Source organism: Gekko japonicus, unplaced genomic scaffold (genome assembly GCF_001447785.1).
Source record: "Gekko japonicus isolate JY-2015 unplaced genomic scaffold, Gekko_japonicus_V1.1 scaffold1355, whole genome shotgun sequence".
Lineage (NCBI taxonomy): Eukaryota > Metazoa > Chordata > Lepidosauria > Squamata > Gekkonidae > Gekko > Gekko japonicus.
Genome location: NW_015173170.1, coordinates 369,363 through 387,369, shown reverse-complemented (window position 1 = coordinate 387,369; position 18,007 = coordinate 369,363). Strand labels below are relative to the sequence as shown.

The window sequence follows — 18,007 nt, the reverse complement described above, 5'->3', positions numbered from 1 at the left end:
CGGCCGCCGCGGAGATACACTTTCTCTCTCTGCAGCACTTGAAAAACAACTCTGATCGTTTTGTAATCGTCCGTGATTCGAGGTGGCGGCGCGGAGGCTGAGAGCTGTCTGGACGCTTTGCGCCTCTCAGGGCTCCGGTTCAGGTTGCCCTCCGAAAACAAACTGGAGCTGTGATCACACGCACGAAATAATCCGCTTTCAGTCCACTTTCCAACTGGATTTTGCCAGTTTAAAAACAAACAAACAAAATAACAACAACCAGTTGGAAAGTGCACTGGAAGTGAATTATTTAGTGCGTGTGATGGCAGTCTGGAAACCCGAAAAGAGGCGCTTTTGTGTTCAGTCTGACAGCACGTTTTCTAGGAAGCAAGACCCATCGGATTCGACTGTGCTTACGCCCAAGTAGGAGCACAGCTCTGCAGGTTTTTAAATGTAAGCACCCTCGAAGTCAGTGGTCTGGGTCCGGTCCGGTCTGGATCGCAGCAGGGGATTTTATTCGTAGGAGCGGGATAACGGGACGTCTTTATTTCGGTGTGGGGGAAGAGGTTCCTAACATATTTCTGAATGCCGCGCGTCAGTCCAGCCCGCACTGGGCACTTCGGAGAGCTTTACGCAGATGCTTAAATTCCTCCACTGAAATGAAAGGGATTTGAATTTTCTGTCACTAGGTCCGTAATTTCGGACGCTCCGTTTTCCAAAAGCATGGGTGCTTAGACAAATGGGGGGCGGTGGGGCGGGGGAAGACAGCCCATAAATCACGTTATCCTCAGGAAAACATACAATTCAGCGTATCTAGAGAGAGAGAGAAGTTGCCTTGATCCTCTACGATATTCACAAGGATGTTGTCAATCTCGTGATAGTCAATTTCATCTCTGGTACTTAAGACGTTTCTGCTCGCTTGTCAATTTCACTACTTTAGACCAGTCCTCAATCGCTCCCCCCCCCTCCGCGGGGGTCTCCTAGTCCTGACCCTTTCCCGGGCGGGCGATTTGGGTTTCCTTGACGCTGATGCGGCGGCTCCTCCTCAGCAACCTCTTTCTCACCGGGCGGTCGCCCTCCCCCGCCCTCTCTGCCCCTTTCCAGAGCAATTCGTGGAGAAGTCCTCCTGCTCGCAGCCTCTGACCGACTTGCCCGCCTTGGACGCCCACGGGGATTTCAGCAACGGCGGCAGCAGCGGCAGCAGCCCCGCCTCGCTCTGCACCGAGCCCCTGATCCCCACCACCCCCATCATCCCCAGCGAGGAGATGGCCAAGATCTCCTGCAGCCTGGAGACCAAGGAGCTCTGGGACAAATTCCACGAGCTGGGCACCGAGATGATCATCACCAAATCCGGGAGGTAAGACCCGGGAAGCGGGAGAGGGAAGCACTGCCTGAAAGAGTGATAGTGAGATACTGAAAAATGGTATTTAGCAGAGCCCAGCAGAGCCTGAGTAAAATAATTCAGACTGAGAGTCCATGTGTGATTAAAATAGAAAGTTTTTACTAAATTCTAGCATGGGGAAGGGTAACTGGGATGAAAATAACAACAGAGCTAAATAGGCTACATCCTTACTCTACAAAGACAAGACTAGAAGAGAGCGATTATGCCTACTCTTACTTCTTCTTGAGAACAGCAAACAAAGACGGGAAGAGGAACCATAAAATGCTAAAACACTTTGACACTTTCGTCCCAATCAAAGTCCTAGATCAGGGAGAAAATTCCCGGGCTTCTTGCAGCTAAAGAACATTGGTTACATGAGAAACATGTGACTTCCTGTGAGTAACATAAACAAACATTTAACCCCAGATATACTGAGTGTTTTAATACCCAACAAAGAGCTTTGCCCTTAAAAACTACATCAGCAACACGCGCTTTTGTGTTATGGTTGCCCTCGGGCAGCTCGAAGAGGGTGAAGCCACTGACCGATTTAGTACTTTTTAACCCCTCCTCTTCATACCGGGAAGTCAGGGCTGCACCTACAATTCTCTAGACTCCTCCAAGTTATCCTCACAACAACCCTGTGGGGTAGGTTGTGGGGGGGAGGATACACATTGAGTGTTTTCAACATGCAAATACCCAACACGTTTAAAGAAGAGGGAGGACAGGACTGAACGGATTGATTGATTTGCAGTATTTATCGTCTGCCTTTCTCACAAGGACCCCAGGAGGATTACACAGAGGGAGTCAGTATAGTCAGCAAAATGGGACATTCAGTAATCAGTGCCTTGGGATTTTAGAAGTCTGGAACCACCAGAAAGAACTGAAGCACAGCATAAGTATTCACATGACACTTTAAGCAGTAGAGACGTTACATATTAGGATCCTACTTAGGGTAAGCTATACGCACCAGCGTAGACTGCAGTCCCTAATCATTTAGAAGAAGAGGAAGAAGAGATTGGATTTATACCCTGCCCTTCACTTGGAGTCTTAGAGCAGTTTATAATCTCCTTTCCCTTCCCCTCCCCACAACAGACACCCTGTGAGCAATGCTCCCTCTAAACTGTGGAGTCTCGTGAGCAAAACGTCTGCTTTGTGAGCTACTGGCATTAAAGTTGTGAGCTAGTGATTTGGCTACTGCATAAATTAGTTTGCTCTGAAGCCATTCTTCCTGAGCTAAGGCAAAAATGTGTGAGCCAGAGGCTAAAAATCTGTGGGCTAGCTCACACTAATTCAGCTTAGAGGGAACACTGCCTGTGAGGCAGGTGGGGCTGAGAGAGCTCTGTCAAGGACTGCTCTTGAGAGAACAGCTCTGTGAGAACTTGTGACTGACCCAAGGTCCCACCAGCAGCTGCATGTGGAGACGCGGGGAATCAAACCTGGTTTTCTCAGTTTAGAGTCCGTGCTCCTAATGGCTACACTAAAGTGGCTCTCAAGCAAGTTTGTAAAGACATTTTATACAGTGGAATCCTAGGATTTTGTAGGAGGAAGTGAGCCATAAGGATGGGAATGGAGAATAACTCCTTCCCCCTGTCTTAACCCTCCTGGTGTTTCTGCCAGGGAAAGTTCCCTGCCATTTCTGAAGAAGTGCTGAGTCCCTCCTCCGCCACTCAGTGGCTCAATCCCTATGCACAGGGGGACTTCCCAGTAGAAAATGCCAGGCGCCTGGTCTGAAGAGCCTTGTATCTGGGGCCATGTCAGCCGCTGTGGAAGTTCCGGCAGCAGGGCTGGATCTGCCCCGGCTGCTGCTTCACGCATGCGTGGCATCGGTCTATGTAGCAGTCAGTCACCGGCTGATGAACCACATTAGCCCCCTTGCAGGCTCCACAGATCTACTTTTCTTGTCTTTATTTAATGTTATGGTGCGAAACAGCAGAAATAGCCTTCTGCATACTTCGGTTTTCTTATTAAAACAAATCTACAGGAGACTGAAACACACTTGGGATCTTTATTGCCATGGAGTCTGGGGGAGAAAGATGGGGTTCGGATCCCTTAACTGAATGAATGAATCAATGAATAACCATATCAATTGTTGGGTTTTAAAAATTGGTTTTTAGCAGAGATAAAATAACTTAGCAGCGCCAGAGTAAAATAATTCAGACTCAGAGTCCATGTGTGTTTAAAATAGAAAGTTCTTACTACATTCTAGCATGGGGAAGGGTAACTGGGATGAAAATAACAACGGAGCTAAATTCCCTACATCTTTACACTACAAAGACAAGACTAGAAGAGAGCGATTATGGCTTCTCATACTTCTTCTTGAGAACAGCAGACAAAGACGGGAAGAGAAGCCATAAAATGCTAAAACACTTTGACACTTTACTTCCAATGAAACTCCTAGATCAGGGAGAATTTTCCCGGGCTTGTAGTCCTAAACTAACATTGGTTACATGGGAAACATGTGATTTCCTGTGAGCAACACAAACAAACATTTAACCCCAGATATACTGAGTGTAATTTTAACTTGTAATACCCAACATCAATGCTATGCTGTCTGTATATTTTCTGAGGTTTTGATTTTATCAGATTTGGATGCAGAGAAAGTTTTGTGCCCACTCCCCCCAGCGAAGCATCAGCAGGGGCATGAAAACTCTGATTTTGTTGACACTTCTTTTTATTCAACCAATACGATCTCTTTATTAGTATCGCTGTCCACTGCTGGGGCAGCGCAGAACAGACAGAGGGATCTTCCCTTCTATGCCATAAGCCAGGAGTTCACCGAACGATACCTCTGAATATTCAAGGGACTTTGGGATAGCTCTCACGCTTTCAGTATGAAGAGGGTAGAATTACAACTTTGTTTTAGCTGAACGTACAATCCTGAAAAGGGGAAAGTTGAGTTTGCTCTCCCCGAAAAGATTATTTTGGAAACCCCCGTGGCTAAAAAGCCACCCTGAAGGAGCCCCACCTCAGTTTCCCTAACGTTCAGCATGTGTGGATAACTGCTAAGCAGCTGAAATATTAAGGACCCAATTTGCAGCTTTACAAACCCAAGGGGCCAGTTCTTCTGGAGCCTTGTCTCTGAGGTGACTGAGCCTGAAGATAAAAGGACTCCAAGTTGGAGGGTGAGAGCTTGAAGCCTGCTGAATTGATCTGACCCTCCTGTCAGTATCTGAGAGATCAGATCCCCCTCCTACCCTGAAGCTTGCCGGAATGCCTCGGTTTCCTCAGCCTCTCTCAGCCTTGCCAACCGCGTAGGGTTCTTGGGAGGCTAAAATGGAGAAGATCTGTGAGCTCCACCCCAAAGCCCCATTGGGGGAAAGATGGGTGAAAAGGGCAACAGAGAGCTAGAGGGCCATGTCCCCACTGGCTTCTGCTGCCCTCTTCTATCCACTGACTTGGCAGTTGAATCTCCTCTGGGACTGGGTTTATCCAATACATAAATTCCTTCAGGGTTTTGTTTTTTTTGGGGGGGGAAACATAGCAATCAGAACAGAAATTCGTGTCTAGAAAGAAGGGTTGCTTTTCTGAAGAGTGTGAGTTAACATGAGGGGAGTGGCCAGGGCTCAGGTTCCAGATTCGACCCCTGCCATCTTCAGCTTCAAAGGACTGGGTGGTGGGTGATGCAGAGGGAGGCAATGGCAAAGCACCTCTTTTCATCTCTTGCCTTGAAAACCCTACGGGGTTGGCATAAGTTGACTACAACATGACAGCACTTTTGGCCACCAGTAGGTGATGTGAAAGGCCTTCATGTGAAACTCTGGAGAGCCAGTTGTTGTTGTTGTTGTTGTTGTTGTTGTTGTTGTTATTAATAGTAGTATATGGCATTGTGTGTTGTACTGTTGTTGTTATTAGTAGTAGTAGTAGTATATGGCATTGTGTGTTGTATAGCCAGTAGATCCTAAGATTGCCTGGCAGCTAGAAGTTCTAGCTCTTTTAGCATTATGCACCACTAGGTGGTGAGCTAGACTTGTTTGTAAGGCAAGAGACATTTCAGAGGTCGTTTTGGAGAGCCACTGCCAGTCTCTGAGTAGGCAGTCTGGGAATCAGATGGTCTGATTCAATAGAAGGCAGCTTTATATGATCTGTGATCTACATTCAGTACAGACACAGAGAACCAGCATGGTGTAGTGGTTAAGAGCAACAGACTCCAATCTGGAGGACTGGGTTCAATTCCACACTCCTCCGCATGAAGCCAGCTGGGTGACCTTGGGTCAGTCACAGCCCTTTCAGAGCTTTCCCAGCCCCCCCAATAAGTTTATCTTGCCACCTAGTGGTGCATAATGCAAACAGAGTTAGAACTTAAAGTTTGCCAGACAACCTTCAGATCTCCTGGCAGTACTACACACAATGCCAGATGATGATGATGATAAATTAGTGCAGACAGATGAGAAAACAAACAAATACCTATCAGGGACTGGTATAGGTATGTTTAGTGCATGGGGGGGTACACACTAGGTTGCCCTCCATTAAGATGACCCTGGAAATACCCCTTGCCCTGACCTGGGTGGCCCAGGCTAGCCCAATATCATCAGCTCTCAGAAGCTACGCAGTGGTCATCAGCCCTCGTTTGTATTTGGATGGGAGACCACCAAGGAAGTCCAGGGTTTGCTACACAGAAGCAGGCAATGGCAAGCCACCTCTGAACTTCCCTTTCCTTGAAAACACTACAAGGTTGCCATAAATTGGCTACAACTTGACGGTGCTTTCCACCACCAGAAATAGCCCTTAGAGACTGGCCCTAAATGTAAGTTGAATGGAAACAGTCTTCCCCTCTTTATTTCTGTCTTTTGTCATGTGACTTGAGTTAAAGTGTTGATTGCAGGCTCCTGGGGACAGAGGCTTGTTATTTTGTTCTCTATGAAGCACCATATAAAGTGAAGGTGCAGAGTGGAGGAGTAGAATACAGGCCATTATTATTAAAATGGATGTAAGATATACTTAGGAGCTGCGGTGGCTCAAGTGGTTAAGACGCTGAACTGCAGGCTGTGCAAGGTCGGTAGTTCAGCAGTTCGAGACCCAAGTGTGCCGCATGACGGAGTGAGCTCCGGTCTCTAGTTCCAGCTCCTGTCAATCTAGCAGTTCGAAAGCAAGAAATTGCAAGTAGATAAATAGGTACCACTTTGGTGGGAAGGTAACAGCATTCCATGCACCTTGGTGTTTAGTCATGCCGGCCACATGACCACAGAAACGTCTTCGGACAGCGCTGGCTCTTCGGCTTTGAAACGGAGATGAGCACCGCAACCCTAGAGTCGGACTAGACTGGCTTTTGAGCAAGGGAACCTTTACCTTTTAAGATATACTTGGGAAGGCAAAAGGGAGAGCCAGCATGTTGTTGTGGTTAAGAATGGCAGACACTAATCTGGAGAACCGTGTTCAAATCCCCACTCCTCCTCTACATGAAACCTGCTGGGTGACCTTGGGCCAGTCACAGTTCCCTCAGAGCTCTCTCAGCCCCACCTGCCTCACAAGGTGCCTGTTGTTGTGGGGAGAGGAAGGGAAGGTGATTGTAAGCAATGTTCCCTCTAAGCTGAGCTAGTGTGATCTAGCTCACAGTTTTTTAGCCTCCGGCTCTCACATTTTTGCCTTAGCTCAGGAAGGATGGCACCAGAGCAAACTAATTTATGCAGCCGCCAAATCGCTCGCTCACAGCTTTAATGCCAGTAGCTCACAAAGTAGAATTTTTGCTCACAAGGCTCCACAGCTTAGAGGGAGCATTGATTGTAAGCCACTCCTTAAGATACAGAAAAGCAGGGTATAAAAACAACTCTTCTTCTAATGCGGGGAGTCTGATACGTGCATGAAAGATCCTTACAAACTAGCTTGACAAATTATTATTTTTCTCTGCCCACGGATTGCACAATTTCTCATGTATTAATTACGGAAGCAATTCACGAGACACTGGCAGATGTTGGTCTTAGGAGTGTCATCAGTGGTGCTGAAGAGTTTTGCCCATGGCTGCCATAACCCACGCGTGGGGAACTGTCTTTCTTCAGGTTACTTCACAGACAGAGGACATTCCACAGCGAGTCGCAGTCCCTCACAGGTTCCTGATTGATCCCCACAACGTCTTGCATAGATACCTAAACATGTAATTGGCAACGTGGCTTTAGTTGTCTGCAGAGTTGTCAGTCAAGGCTTGTGTCCAATCCAGACTCAGGGCCAGCCCAAGGATGTGGGGCACCACAGGGTGCCCAGCCTCCTCCCTGGGATGACTCTACTTTGGACTGCACTGTTTGTCTACAACATTGGGGGGAGGGGCTGATCATGGGTGGTTTAAGGCATGATGCAGAGCAGAACCATGGATGAGTCATGTTTCTGTGTCTCGTCTCATCCGAAGCCCAGAGCTACACATAACTTCCCCACACTGCCTGGATGTGTGGGGAGGAGATATGGTGTAGTCCTCGGAGATGGACATATGTCAAACTGTGGCTTCATTCTTGTTGGGGTTTTTAAAAATTGGTTTTTTAGCAGAGATAAAATAGCTCAGCAGTGCCAGAGTAAAATAATTCAGACTCAGAGTCCATGTGTGTTTAAAATAGAAAGTTTTTACTACATTCTAGCATAGGGAAGGGTAACTGGGAAGAAAATAACAACAGAGCTAAATCTCCTACATCTTTACACTACAAAGGACAAGACTAGAAGAGAGGTAATGGCTGCTCTTCTTTCTGCTTCAGAACTCCAGACAAAGACGGGAAGAGAAGCCATAAAATGCTAAAACACTTTGACACTATCACTCCAGTCAAACTCCTATATCAGGGTGAATTTCTCAGGGCTTGTAGTTCTAAACTAACATTGGTTACATGAAACATGTGATTTCCTGTGAGCCACACAAACAAACATTTGACCCCATATATATTGAGTGTAATTTTAACTTGTAATACCCAACAATTCTCCTATTCCCACATTCTTTCCCCCTCCCATGAAGTCTCCATTCAGCCTGCTGCTCCCATGTCCCACTCTTCAATACGGTCCACATGGTCTCATAAGACCCCCCCCCCTGTGCTCTTGGGTCCACACCGATCAGCTGGCCCCTTCGGCTGCCACCTCACCTCCCTCCTCTTTCAGTTTCCTGCCATTCAGCAGAGAGCTGGAAGGAAGGCAAGAAGGGCCGGCCTTCCTGAAAGACTGTTTTTCGCCCTGTGTGTGGGCCACGGTTCATACACCTCCCCCCCAATACATTCTAACTATTTAAAATAGATGAACAGTAACAGAAAACAAAGACAGAAAGAATATTCAAAATATGGAGTGTCTTCAACCCACGTATCTCTTGCAGGGAGCTTTGGCTTATTTTTAGGTATAGGTAAAGGTTCCCTTGCTCGAAAGCCAGTCGAATCCGACTCTAGGGTTGCGGTGCTCATCTCCGTTTCAAAGCCGAAGAGCCAGCGCTGTCCGAAGACGTTTCCGTGGTCATGTGGCTGGCATGACTAAACGCCAAGGCACACGGAACGCTGTTACCTTCCCACTGAAGTGGTACCTATTTATCTATTTGCAATTTCTTGCTTTCGGACTGCTAGGTTGGCAGGAGCTGGAACTAGAGACGGGAGCTCACTCCGTCATGCGGCACACTCGGGTCTCGAACTGCTGAACTACCGACCTTGCACAGCCTGCAGTTCAGCGTCTTAACCACTTGAGCCACCGCAGCTTATTTTTAAACCTTACCAAATGTGTGTGTGTGTGTGTGTGCGTACAAGCATTTTTGGGATTTCCCTTTCTCTCTGGTGACCCTGCAATACTGTCTGCTTCTGATCAGTTTCCAAAGGGTTCCCCCCCCCCTTTCTGGGGTCTTATTTGTATATATCCATCACCTCCTTTGCTTCTGTCTATTTCAGAAGAATGTTTCCAACCATTAGGGTTTCCTTTTCGGGTGTGGATCCAGAAGCCAAGTTCATCGTGCTGATGGATATTGTTCCTGTGGACAATAAAAGATACAGATATGCCTACCACAGGTCTTCGTGGCTGGTAGCGGGCAAAGCTGACCCTCCTTTGCCAGCAAGGTCAGTCCATCCTTAACTTACATCCCCCCTCCAACTCTCTCTCTCTCCCTCGATCCCTACTGCTTATTTTCTTGACAGTTTTCAAACATCGTAGCAGGAACTGGCAGATGTCAGAAGCTCAGGGAAATAATCCTGTGATCTGAAAGTTTTGTGTCAATTGTTCAAATTATTTCCCCGGATGGTTTTAGCAAGACATAGAATCTGTGACCATGAGAGGTTGGGACGTTGAATAAAGATCCTCAGACCTGGAACCGGAGCACTTTCTGTTCCTGCAGTGGGTAACTCTATCATACATAGACTGGGTACTTACTTCATGCCTTACAGAGTATGCTAGTTGGGTCTGGGTCCCCATCCCTTTTTAAAGGTGTAACACAATCGCATGGGAGTCGTGGGTTCTCCTCAATTCCTGCATGTGAGCCCTCAAGCATCAGCCAATCTGGTGAAGACAACTTAAGCATCTTTTCAAGGGCTGGTTTATCTAATTCTAAAAATATTGCTGTGTGCACATTACATGCTTGGCACCTCATTGTGTCCTGGAGATTGTTTGCACAGGTGACTGGATTTAGCTTATGTTCAGGGTCAATGTGGGCAATGCGAATTGGCCCCATTGCTTGAAAACCAGAGGCCATTTCTTCTTTGGGTCCAAATCCAGTGCTAGTTCATAAGGTTAGCATATGGATTTCAAGGCTGTTTAATACAGACTGGATCGATTGCAAAGTCATCAGAATAATAACGGTACTGTGCCACAACCAGGCGGGGAGGAGGGCTTCCCAATTTATCCTGAGAACATTTTCCTGAGCGTGAGCCTCATGGAACAGACATGAGTGAGGTTCTGAGTGGACCTCCTTAGGACTGCTCTCTAAGCATTTTGCAATTAACAAAGGGGTTTCTCTAAGCTGATGTCATCTTATGTGGTACAATGATTATAGATAGCAATGATGCCGTAATTCTAATACCTCCATCCAGTGTTCCCTCTAAGCTGAGTTAGTGTGAGCTAGCTCACAGTTTTTTAGCCTCCGGCTCACACGTTTTTGCCTTAACTCAGGACGGATGGCTCCAGAGCAAACTAATTTATGCAGTAGCCAAGTCGCTCACTCACAACTTTAATGCCAGTAGCTCACAAAGTAGAATTTTTGCTCACAAGACTCCACAGCTTAGAGGGAGCATGGCCCCCATCCCACCAAATGGATTTTTTTTACTGTAGCTCCCTGTGGTCTTAAAATTTTCTGTGTTAAATTTTCTTCTTTCCCCACGGGTAGATTTTAAAGCTGAATAGATAAATTAAGCCAGTATTAGAAACATGAGCAGCTTTTTCTGGAGATGCATCCAAATAGAAATCCAAATGGAATAAACCCAGTTTTCTGTATTGGTTCTTTATGTGCCTAATTTTTCTGGGGCAACAATTCCATGCCTTCTGACTTGGGAGCAATCCGTCATTGGAATCTTCTCAGGAAATAGGCATAGGACCAAGGTGTGCAAAATGTGGATCCAAGCTTTGACATTACTCTAAAACCTATTATTGCCATCATGGGCAGTCACTGTGTTTATCATAAATAGATTTGAGGTTTGCGTGATTTTAAATTCACTGCTTACTGCCTGGTTTCTGAGGCTTTGATACCAAAACCACACATCCATCTGTATTTAAATTTAGGTGATGACAAGGCAATGCCGTGTTATTTCAAGATTCAGTCACATGAAATTAACTTGTTGATTTCAGAAAGCCACGTGCATAAGTTTACTTAATCTACCCCCCCCAAAAAAAGGAATGATGTCTGCACGTAAACCTCGGTGACATTCATACCCTGAGGCATTCCCCGCATCCTTTATGTATAGAAATAACTTTCAGCACTGCAACTGCCAAGGCTGAAATTAACGAGGATTATGCAATAATCGGTTGAAAGCATTTCCATTCATAAACCTTCACTACCAATGACCATTAAATCCTTCTTTTCCTGCTGTCAACATGCAAAGCAGTTTTTCCCCCCCTTGCTGTGGATGTGCAGGTCAAAATTCCTTTTAAAAACTCTATTGTGAAACTTTTAAAGGTTTACTCGGCATAGACTACAAGTTAGCTTGAAAGCTATGCAAACTAGCCTAGACTCTGGAAAGAACTGTCAGTCTTATGAGTTCTAGCTTGTAGCTAAATTCTCCATTGCTTTGAGAGTTCAGTTTTCTTCTTCTTCTTTGTTCTTTTAAGACTGGTATTGAGTGTTGATTAATTCCCTTGGCAATATGAACCATGCTTGCTGTTAACCCCTTATTAAATACACAACTTTCTAGCCCAGATCCAGCATGAACCAGCAGAGGGCAAAATGACTGCTGAAAATTATTGGTAATTTTTTTTAAAAAATTACTTGTTAGGTTGTACAGAATATGTTTGTTTCTATCCAGCCCATTCTCCATGCAGCTATGGAAAGTGTATGTACTCCCTCCATTTTATCAACACAACAGGCTAGGCAGCTGCTCCTGCTGCCACCGCCGCCGCCACCACCAGCTCCTGCTGCCACCGCCGCCACCACCACTTCCTCTCCTTCTCCTCCTCATTATACGGCATTGTGTGTAGCATAGCCAGGAGAGCCTAAGATTGTCTGGCAGCCAGAGGTTCTAGCTCTTTTAGCATTGTGCAGCACTAGGTGGCAAGCTAGACTTGTTTTTAAGGCAAGAGACATTTCAGAGGTGGTTTACTATTGCTTGCCTCTGCGTCACAGCCCTGGTATTCCTTGGAGGTCACCCTTCCTAATACCAGCCAAGGCCAACTCCGCTTAGCTTCTGAGATCTGAAGAGACCAGGCTATCCTGGGCCGCCCAGGTCAGGACATAGCCTAGGCCAAGGGATAGTGACTGGCCCAAGGCTATCCTCTGACCTCCTTGGCAGAGCAGGGATTTGAACCTGGATCTTCCTGGTTATAGTCCATCACTTTAGTTGTTACACCACATCAGCTCTTTGTTGGGATTCTGAGGTTCAAGATCGATGGTCGTTTTGCAAACACAAGAGTCACATTAGTAAAAGAAAAATATCTTTACTACAAAACAAAATAAAGCAAAAACAAAATAAAACATGGGTAAGGTACTTTGGATAAAAGAAATAAAATGAAAAGGTTACATACTTGCAGTTACTTTCAGCACTACATACTAACAGCTACATTTCTATCTATCTAGGCTTCTAGTGGGAGCTTCCTGTCTGTTTCACACAAAGAGCCATAAACCTTGTGAATACATTAATGCTAGATCAAAGCATTTCCACAAGCAAGTTGTTAGTTGACCAATACAAAGGTTACAGGTCACTTCATTAGGGTAAGCAACTCCCACAAACTTTCCCACTGCCGTAGAAACGTAACATCCTGTTTCCTAACAAACAACACTTAACTCTGTAATGACTGAAGTGTAAGCAACTTGAAACTCCAACACTCTTACTGTGCTCTGGCTATGCTGTTACATGTTCATTGTGCCATTCGTTGTTACCTGAAGCGCTCAAAGACGATAATGGTGGAGAGAGACAATTTGTCTTCCGTTTGGAAAAGTCATAGCCATGAACACAGTTAACAATTAGCTGGAATGGAAACATTAAGCATGGGCTAACTAAATAAAATTATGCTTGTGATTACGAAAGGACTGAAAGGCCCAGGAAATTAAAAAGTCCAGGAAAGGAACACTATTATTCATGATCTAATCAGCAAACGAAGGCCTTAATGAGACTGTTTTAGACCTCTCACTCTACATCCACTTGGCGATAAATAAGTGGGTTTTGGGTCGCAGTTTGGGCACTCAGTCTCTAAAAGGTTCGCCATCACTGCTCTAGTTGCTACACCACATCAGCTCTTAATGTGCTCTGGCTATGCTGTTACATGTTCATTGTGCCATTCGTTGTTACCTGAAGCCTTGCTCAAGGACGATAATGGCTCTTCGGCTTTGTAACGGAGATGAGCACCGCAACCCTAGAGTCGGATTCGACTGGCTTTCGAGCAAGGGAACCTTTACCTTTACCTTTTAACTAAATAAAAGTATGCTTGTGATTACGAAAGGAATGAAAGGCCCAGGAAATGAAAAAGTCCAGGAAAGGAACACTATTATTCATGATCTAATCAGCAAATGAGGGCCTTAAGGAGACTGTTTCAGACCTCTCACTCTACATCAGGTTCACTTGTTACTAAGTCCCATTGATTGCAATGGAATTCATCTGCAAGGAAGTGTCTGTGGGTTTTATCCTGTAGCTGTAGCATCGTGTGTACCACTCATGCCCTGACCTGGATGGCCCAGGCTATCCCAATCTCATCAGATCTCAGAAGCTAAGCAGGGTTGGCCTTGGTTAGTATGTGGAGGTGGGAGACCACCAAGGAAGTCCAGGGTTTGCTACGCAGAGGCAGGCAATGGCAAACCACCTCTGAACGTCTCTTGCCTTGAAAACCCTGCAGGGTTGCCATATCCGCTGCACCTTGAAATCACTTTCCACCAGCATTCCACCCACCCACCCACCCTTGCTGTTCTACAACCCATTTTTCAAACATTTTACTGCTTCTGCTTTATTGATTGCCCAAACCTGGCAGGGCCAGGGGCTTTGTCGGTAAGCCAGGCTCTTGTTATAGGGCTACTTTGTCTCCAGTGGTGACGAGGATCCACTTGCTTGACGAGCCCTGTTTCTGTCGTCTTTCTAGACTGTATGTACATCCGGATTCTCCTTTTACGGGTGAACAACTGCTGAAGCAGATGGTGTCCTTTGAAAAAGTGAAGTTAACAAACAATGAGCTGGATCAGCATGGTCACGTGAGTAGGCAGCCCTGTGGGCATGGAAAATAATGTGCCTAAAAAATGATCCCCCGCTGCACACACTTTCCTTTTGGCTGTCTTCCTGGAGAGGTGGAGACAGGGCTTCTTCGCCTTCCCTAGCTTCAGTTGCCACCCAAACACCCTCTGTCCTTCCTTTCTTTACCCATGGCTTGAGGCACAGGTAGGGGGCCATCTGTGTACCTCCTTGTTAAGTACGAGACTCAGCGCAGCTTTCCAAAACAGTGATTCAGCTTTATTGAACAGGTGAAGAATGAACACAAAACAACAGAGCAAGAGGCTCTCTTTTAAACTGTCCGGGCTAGGTAAACCACGCCCATATGTCGGATGAGAACCAATCAGTATTTACAGATAACAACCAATGAACTTGTTTCCCTCCAGGAACATTCTGGTGTTCTGATTGGTAGACTGTACGGAGCACCCAATCAGATTAAACGTTTTGCAATACCAGGAGAAGATAGAGCTTTGGACTCAAGCTCTACAGTATGTATGCCAGTACATAACACTCCTGATGTCCATGCCTAAGATTCCCTGGTCTTCTGGGTACAACAGGGGGTTGTAAAAAAACAACACCCCACCAACACCCCCCCACACACACACACTGGTTGCCTACTCACTACTAGGCATTTCCAAGATCTTTTAAAGCCCTAATTGATCTGGGACCAGCGTACTTAAAGGAATACTTGCACCCATATGTGCCTGTAAAGTCCTCTGTGCGGAGGTCTTCCTGTATGTCCTTCCGCCTTCTGCGGCTGTGAGAGATGCACCCTTTCCCATTGAGGCCCCCTGAACTCTCGACTTCCTCCTCACAACTATCTGCCTAATGCCAGGCTTTGACAAGCTTTGGCTACTGGGTGAAGTAATCTCTTTTTTTCCTCCAATCTGTTTGTAAATGATTTTTAAAAATCCCCAACAACAGCCCATGTTCTCCCCCCCCTTCCCCCCCCCAAGTAGCAAAGCCACCTTACGTGTTGGGACACATGTATCAATATTTTGCTACCACATGTTTGTTGGAATAGTTCTGTGGTTTACTATGGTTCTGTTGTCACTCTCCATGTTCACCATGTTTGATTTGTTTGAACGACGTCGGTCGTCTATATAGGAAGCTGCTGCGGGGTTTGGCAGAGCTGCGGCTGTGAAGTAGACACAGGGCTTTTTTTGTAGAAAAAGCCCAGCAGGAACTCATTCGCATAACAGGCCACAGGCCAACAGCAGAAACACATTAGCATAGTAGGCCACACCCTGGCAGCACAGCACATTAGCATATTAGGCCACACCCCCATGTCACCAGAAGTGTGGTCATCCAGCCACACCCACCTTTTGCTTCTTATTCTGTTTACCTTGTTTGTTGTCAAAACCCAGGGCCTTTTTTTGTAGCAGGAACTCCTTTGCATGTTAGACCACACACCCCTAATGTAGCTAACCCTAATGAGTTTCTGCTGTTGGGTGTGGCCTATTATGCTAATGAGTTCCTGCTGGGCGTGGCCAACTCAGGAGCTAGCCGGAACTCCGTTTCTGTGTATTCCTGCCCCAAAATAGCCCTGAGTAGACATAATTTAAATATGACCCTGCTGCGTTCCTTCTCTCCCTCCCCCCACTGCTTGTCTTCTGTCTCTTTAAGCTGCTCGGAGTGTAACTGCTGATTGGGTGGCAGAGAACCCAGGCTGGGGACTGGCAGTGCCTAGATTCTCCTTCATGGTGGAGTTACGTTAGGAGGACTCTGTCTTAGTCATCCCACCCCCCCCCCGCAAGTCCTGAGCAGATTCGCACAGCTGTTTTCTGCCTTTATTGGGTACTGGGCTTCGAATTCCCTGGCTGGGAATTGGTAGCTGTATCTGCCTAGAAGGGAAGAAAGCAGCATTTTCAAGCAACAGAGATCCTGGGCACTTTGGAAAGCAGTAGCCATAGATCAGCAAACCTGTTGGGATGGCAGTAACATGACCAAGAAGGATCCCTTGCTTTCCTCCGTTGCCTACCGTTTCACCAAAATGCTCTTTAACCTGGCATACGTCCCCTGATGGTCTCATCACTAGCTGTAAGGAAAGAAACAATTCTGTGTTTGAAGTGAGAGATTTGGTCATCCAGCGAGTCTTTGTGGCAGACCTCTCTCTTTGCACACTTGTTTGGCTTTGTGGAGGCTTAGTATAGGCTATTGCATTCCCAAAGGCCATCATGTCCCCACAGAGATAACAGAAGAAGGAAAAGTCTCCAAATCCCTTTCGCTAATGTTGTCATTAACACCAGGCCTGATCTACATACCTAGGCAGCCAGATGAGAAGGGACTGCTTCATACTGTAAGAATATAAGAGAAGCCATGTTAGGTCAGGCCAACGGCCTATCCAGTCCAGTCCTCTGTGTCACACAGTAGCTGAAACCCAGGTGCCATCAGGAGGTCCACCAGTGGGGCCAGAACTCCAGAAGCCCTCCCTCTGTTGTCTCCCACAGGCGTGAGATCACATTCCTGAGTGCCCTTCTATGTAAAATAGAAACTCCCTGCAAGTAAAGCAAACAAACAAAAATACTTATCATAAGGCTATCCTGGTCAGTTCTCTGCTATGTAGGGAGATTTTAGGTAGGTGTGTTTTTTCTTACACAAAGCACATTCCAAAATGGCATCCCTCACTGGCATGCTGCCATGCCATGATCCATTCTAGTTTCTTTTTGCACTGCATTTATCTTCCAGGTCTTAATGATGGGACTTACGATACAATAGATCATTTGAGAATGACAGGGCATTCTGCTCTTCTGGAGTAGAGTGAAACACACCTGCACAATCTAAAACATGCTGGTTTGAGCACAATATAAGAAGAAATGACAGCTGCACCAGCAGTCAGGGAAGAGTTTATTTAGCTCTTATGGATACCTGCGCATTTCGCTATGAGCTTAATTCGGGAATCTGTTCAAGGTGGGGGCCGAAATGTGCAGGGATCATATAAACTAAATATACTCCCTGCCTTGCACATTGTTCTTTTGTTTGTCTTTCTTTGAGTATAATATAAGAAATGATGAGGCCATAAGGGTAGACGTGCTGGATGTAGAAAAAGTGAAAGCCCATGACAGAATCAATCAATCAACTAATAGGTTTATTGTATTAAGCCACTGGTCATTACAGAATACAGAATACAGCAGAGCAATCATAAAAAGTTAAAAAGCACCGTTAATATCTGGGTTAAAATTAACTACTAGTCAGTAATAAAAAGAAAAATAGAACAGGTTTAATCACCATCAGGTAGCTTGCCCCTTAGATCTAATCTTAGCTGCTGCTAAAGCAAACGGGGAAACTCTATAGGATAGATAAGCATCATTATCTGAAAGCAAGAACGCAATCTTCTCAGTTTCTGGGTATGCTTGCGTAACCGATAGAATTCCTGCTAAATATTTCTCTCTTGGAGTGCTGTATAGCGGACAGTGGAGCATGTAGTGAGGAAGGTCCTCCACCTCTGGCAAGCCACAAATGCAGAGACATTGCTCTTTTGGAGTATGTGAATAACGGCCAGCCAAAAGAGCTGTTTGTATAGTTTGGAATATGACAGAATCTAAGAACCTAACAAGACAGAAAGCACTGAGCGTTACACTACAGCTGAGCACTGACACTCCTTTTTCCCCTTCCTCCAGATAATCTTGAATTCGATGCACAAATATCAGCCTCGGGTGCACATCATTAAGAAGAAAGACCATACCGCTTCCTTGCTGAACCTGAAATCGGAAGAATTTAGGACGTTTATCTTTCCGGAGACAGTGTTTACAGCAGTCACGGCCTACCAGAACCAATTGGTGAGTGTTGCCTGTGAGTTTACTGTGAACGTGGGTCTTTGGTAAAGGCTGCAAGGCTAACGTATGAAAATGAAGGCTGAATGTCACCATCCAGTCAG

The 18,007-nt window shown here is 45.9% G+C and overlaps 1 protein-coding gene across 1 annotated transcript in view; it reads left to right on the top strand.

The window, feature by feature from the left end:
- Positions 1–18,007, top strand: part of TBX20 (T-box 20) — a 31,901-nt gene that overhangs the window by 6,443 nt on the left and 7,451 nt on the right. Inside the window, exons 2-5 of the mRNA XM_015422535.1 lie at positions 1,084–1,336; positions 9,190–9,354; positions 14,006–14,114; positions 17,751–17,909. Of these exons, the coding sequence (XP_015278021.1) occupies positions 1,084–1,336; positions 9,190–9,354; positions 14,006–14,114; positions 17,751–17,909 (686 nt within the window). The remainder of the gene's footprint in view (positions 1–1,083; positions 1,337–9,189; positions 9,355–14,005; positions 14,115–17,750; positions 17,910–18,007) is intronic.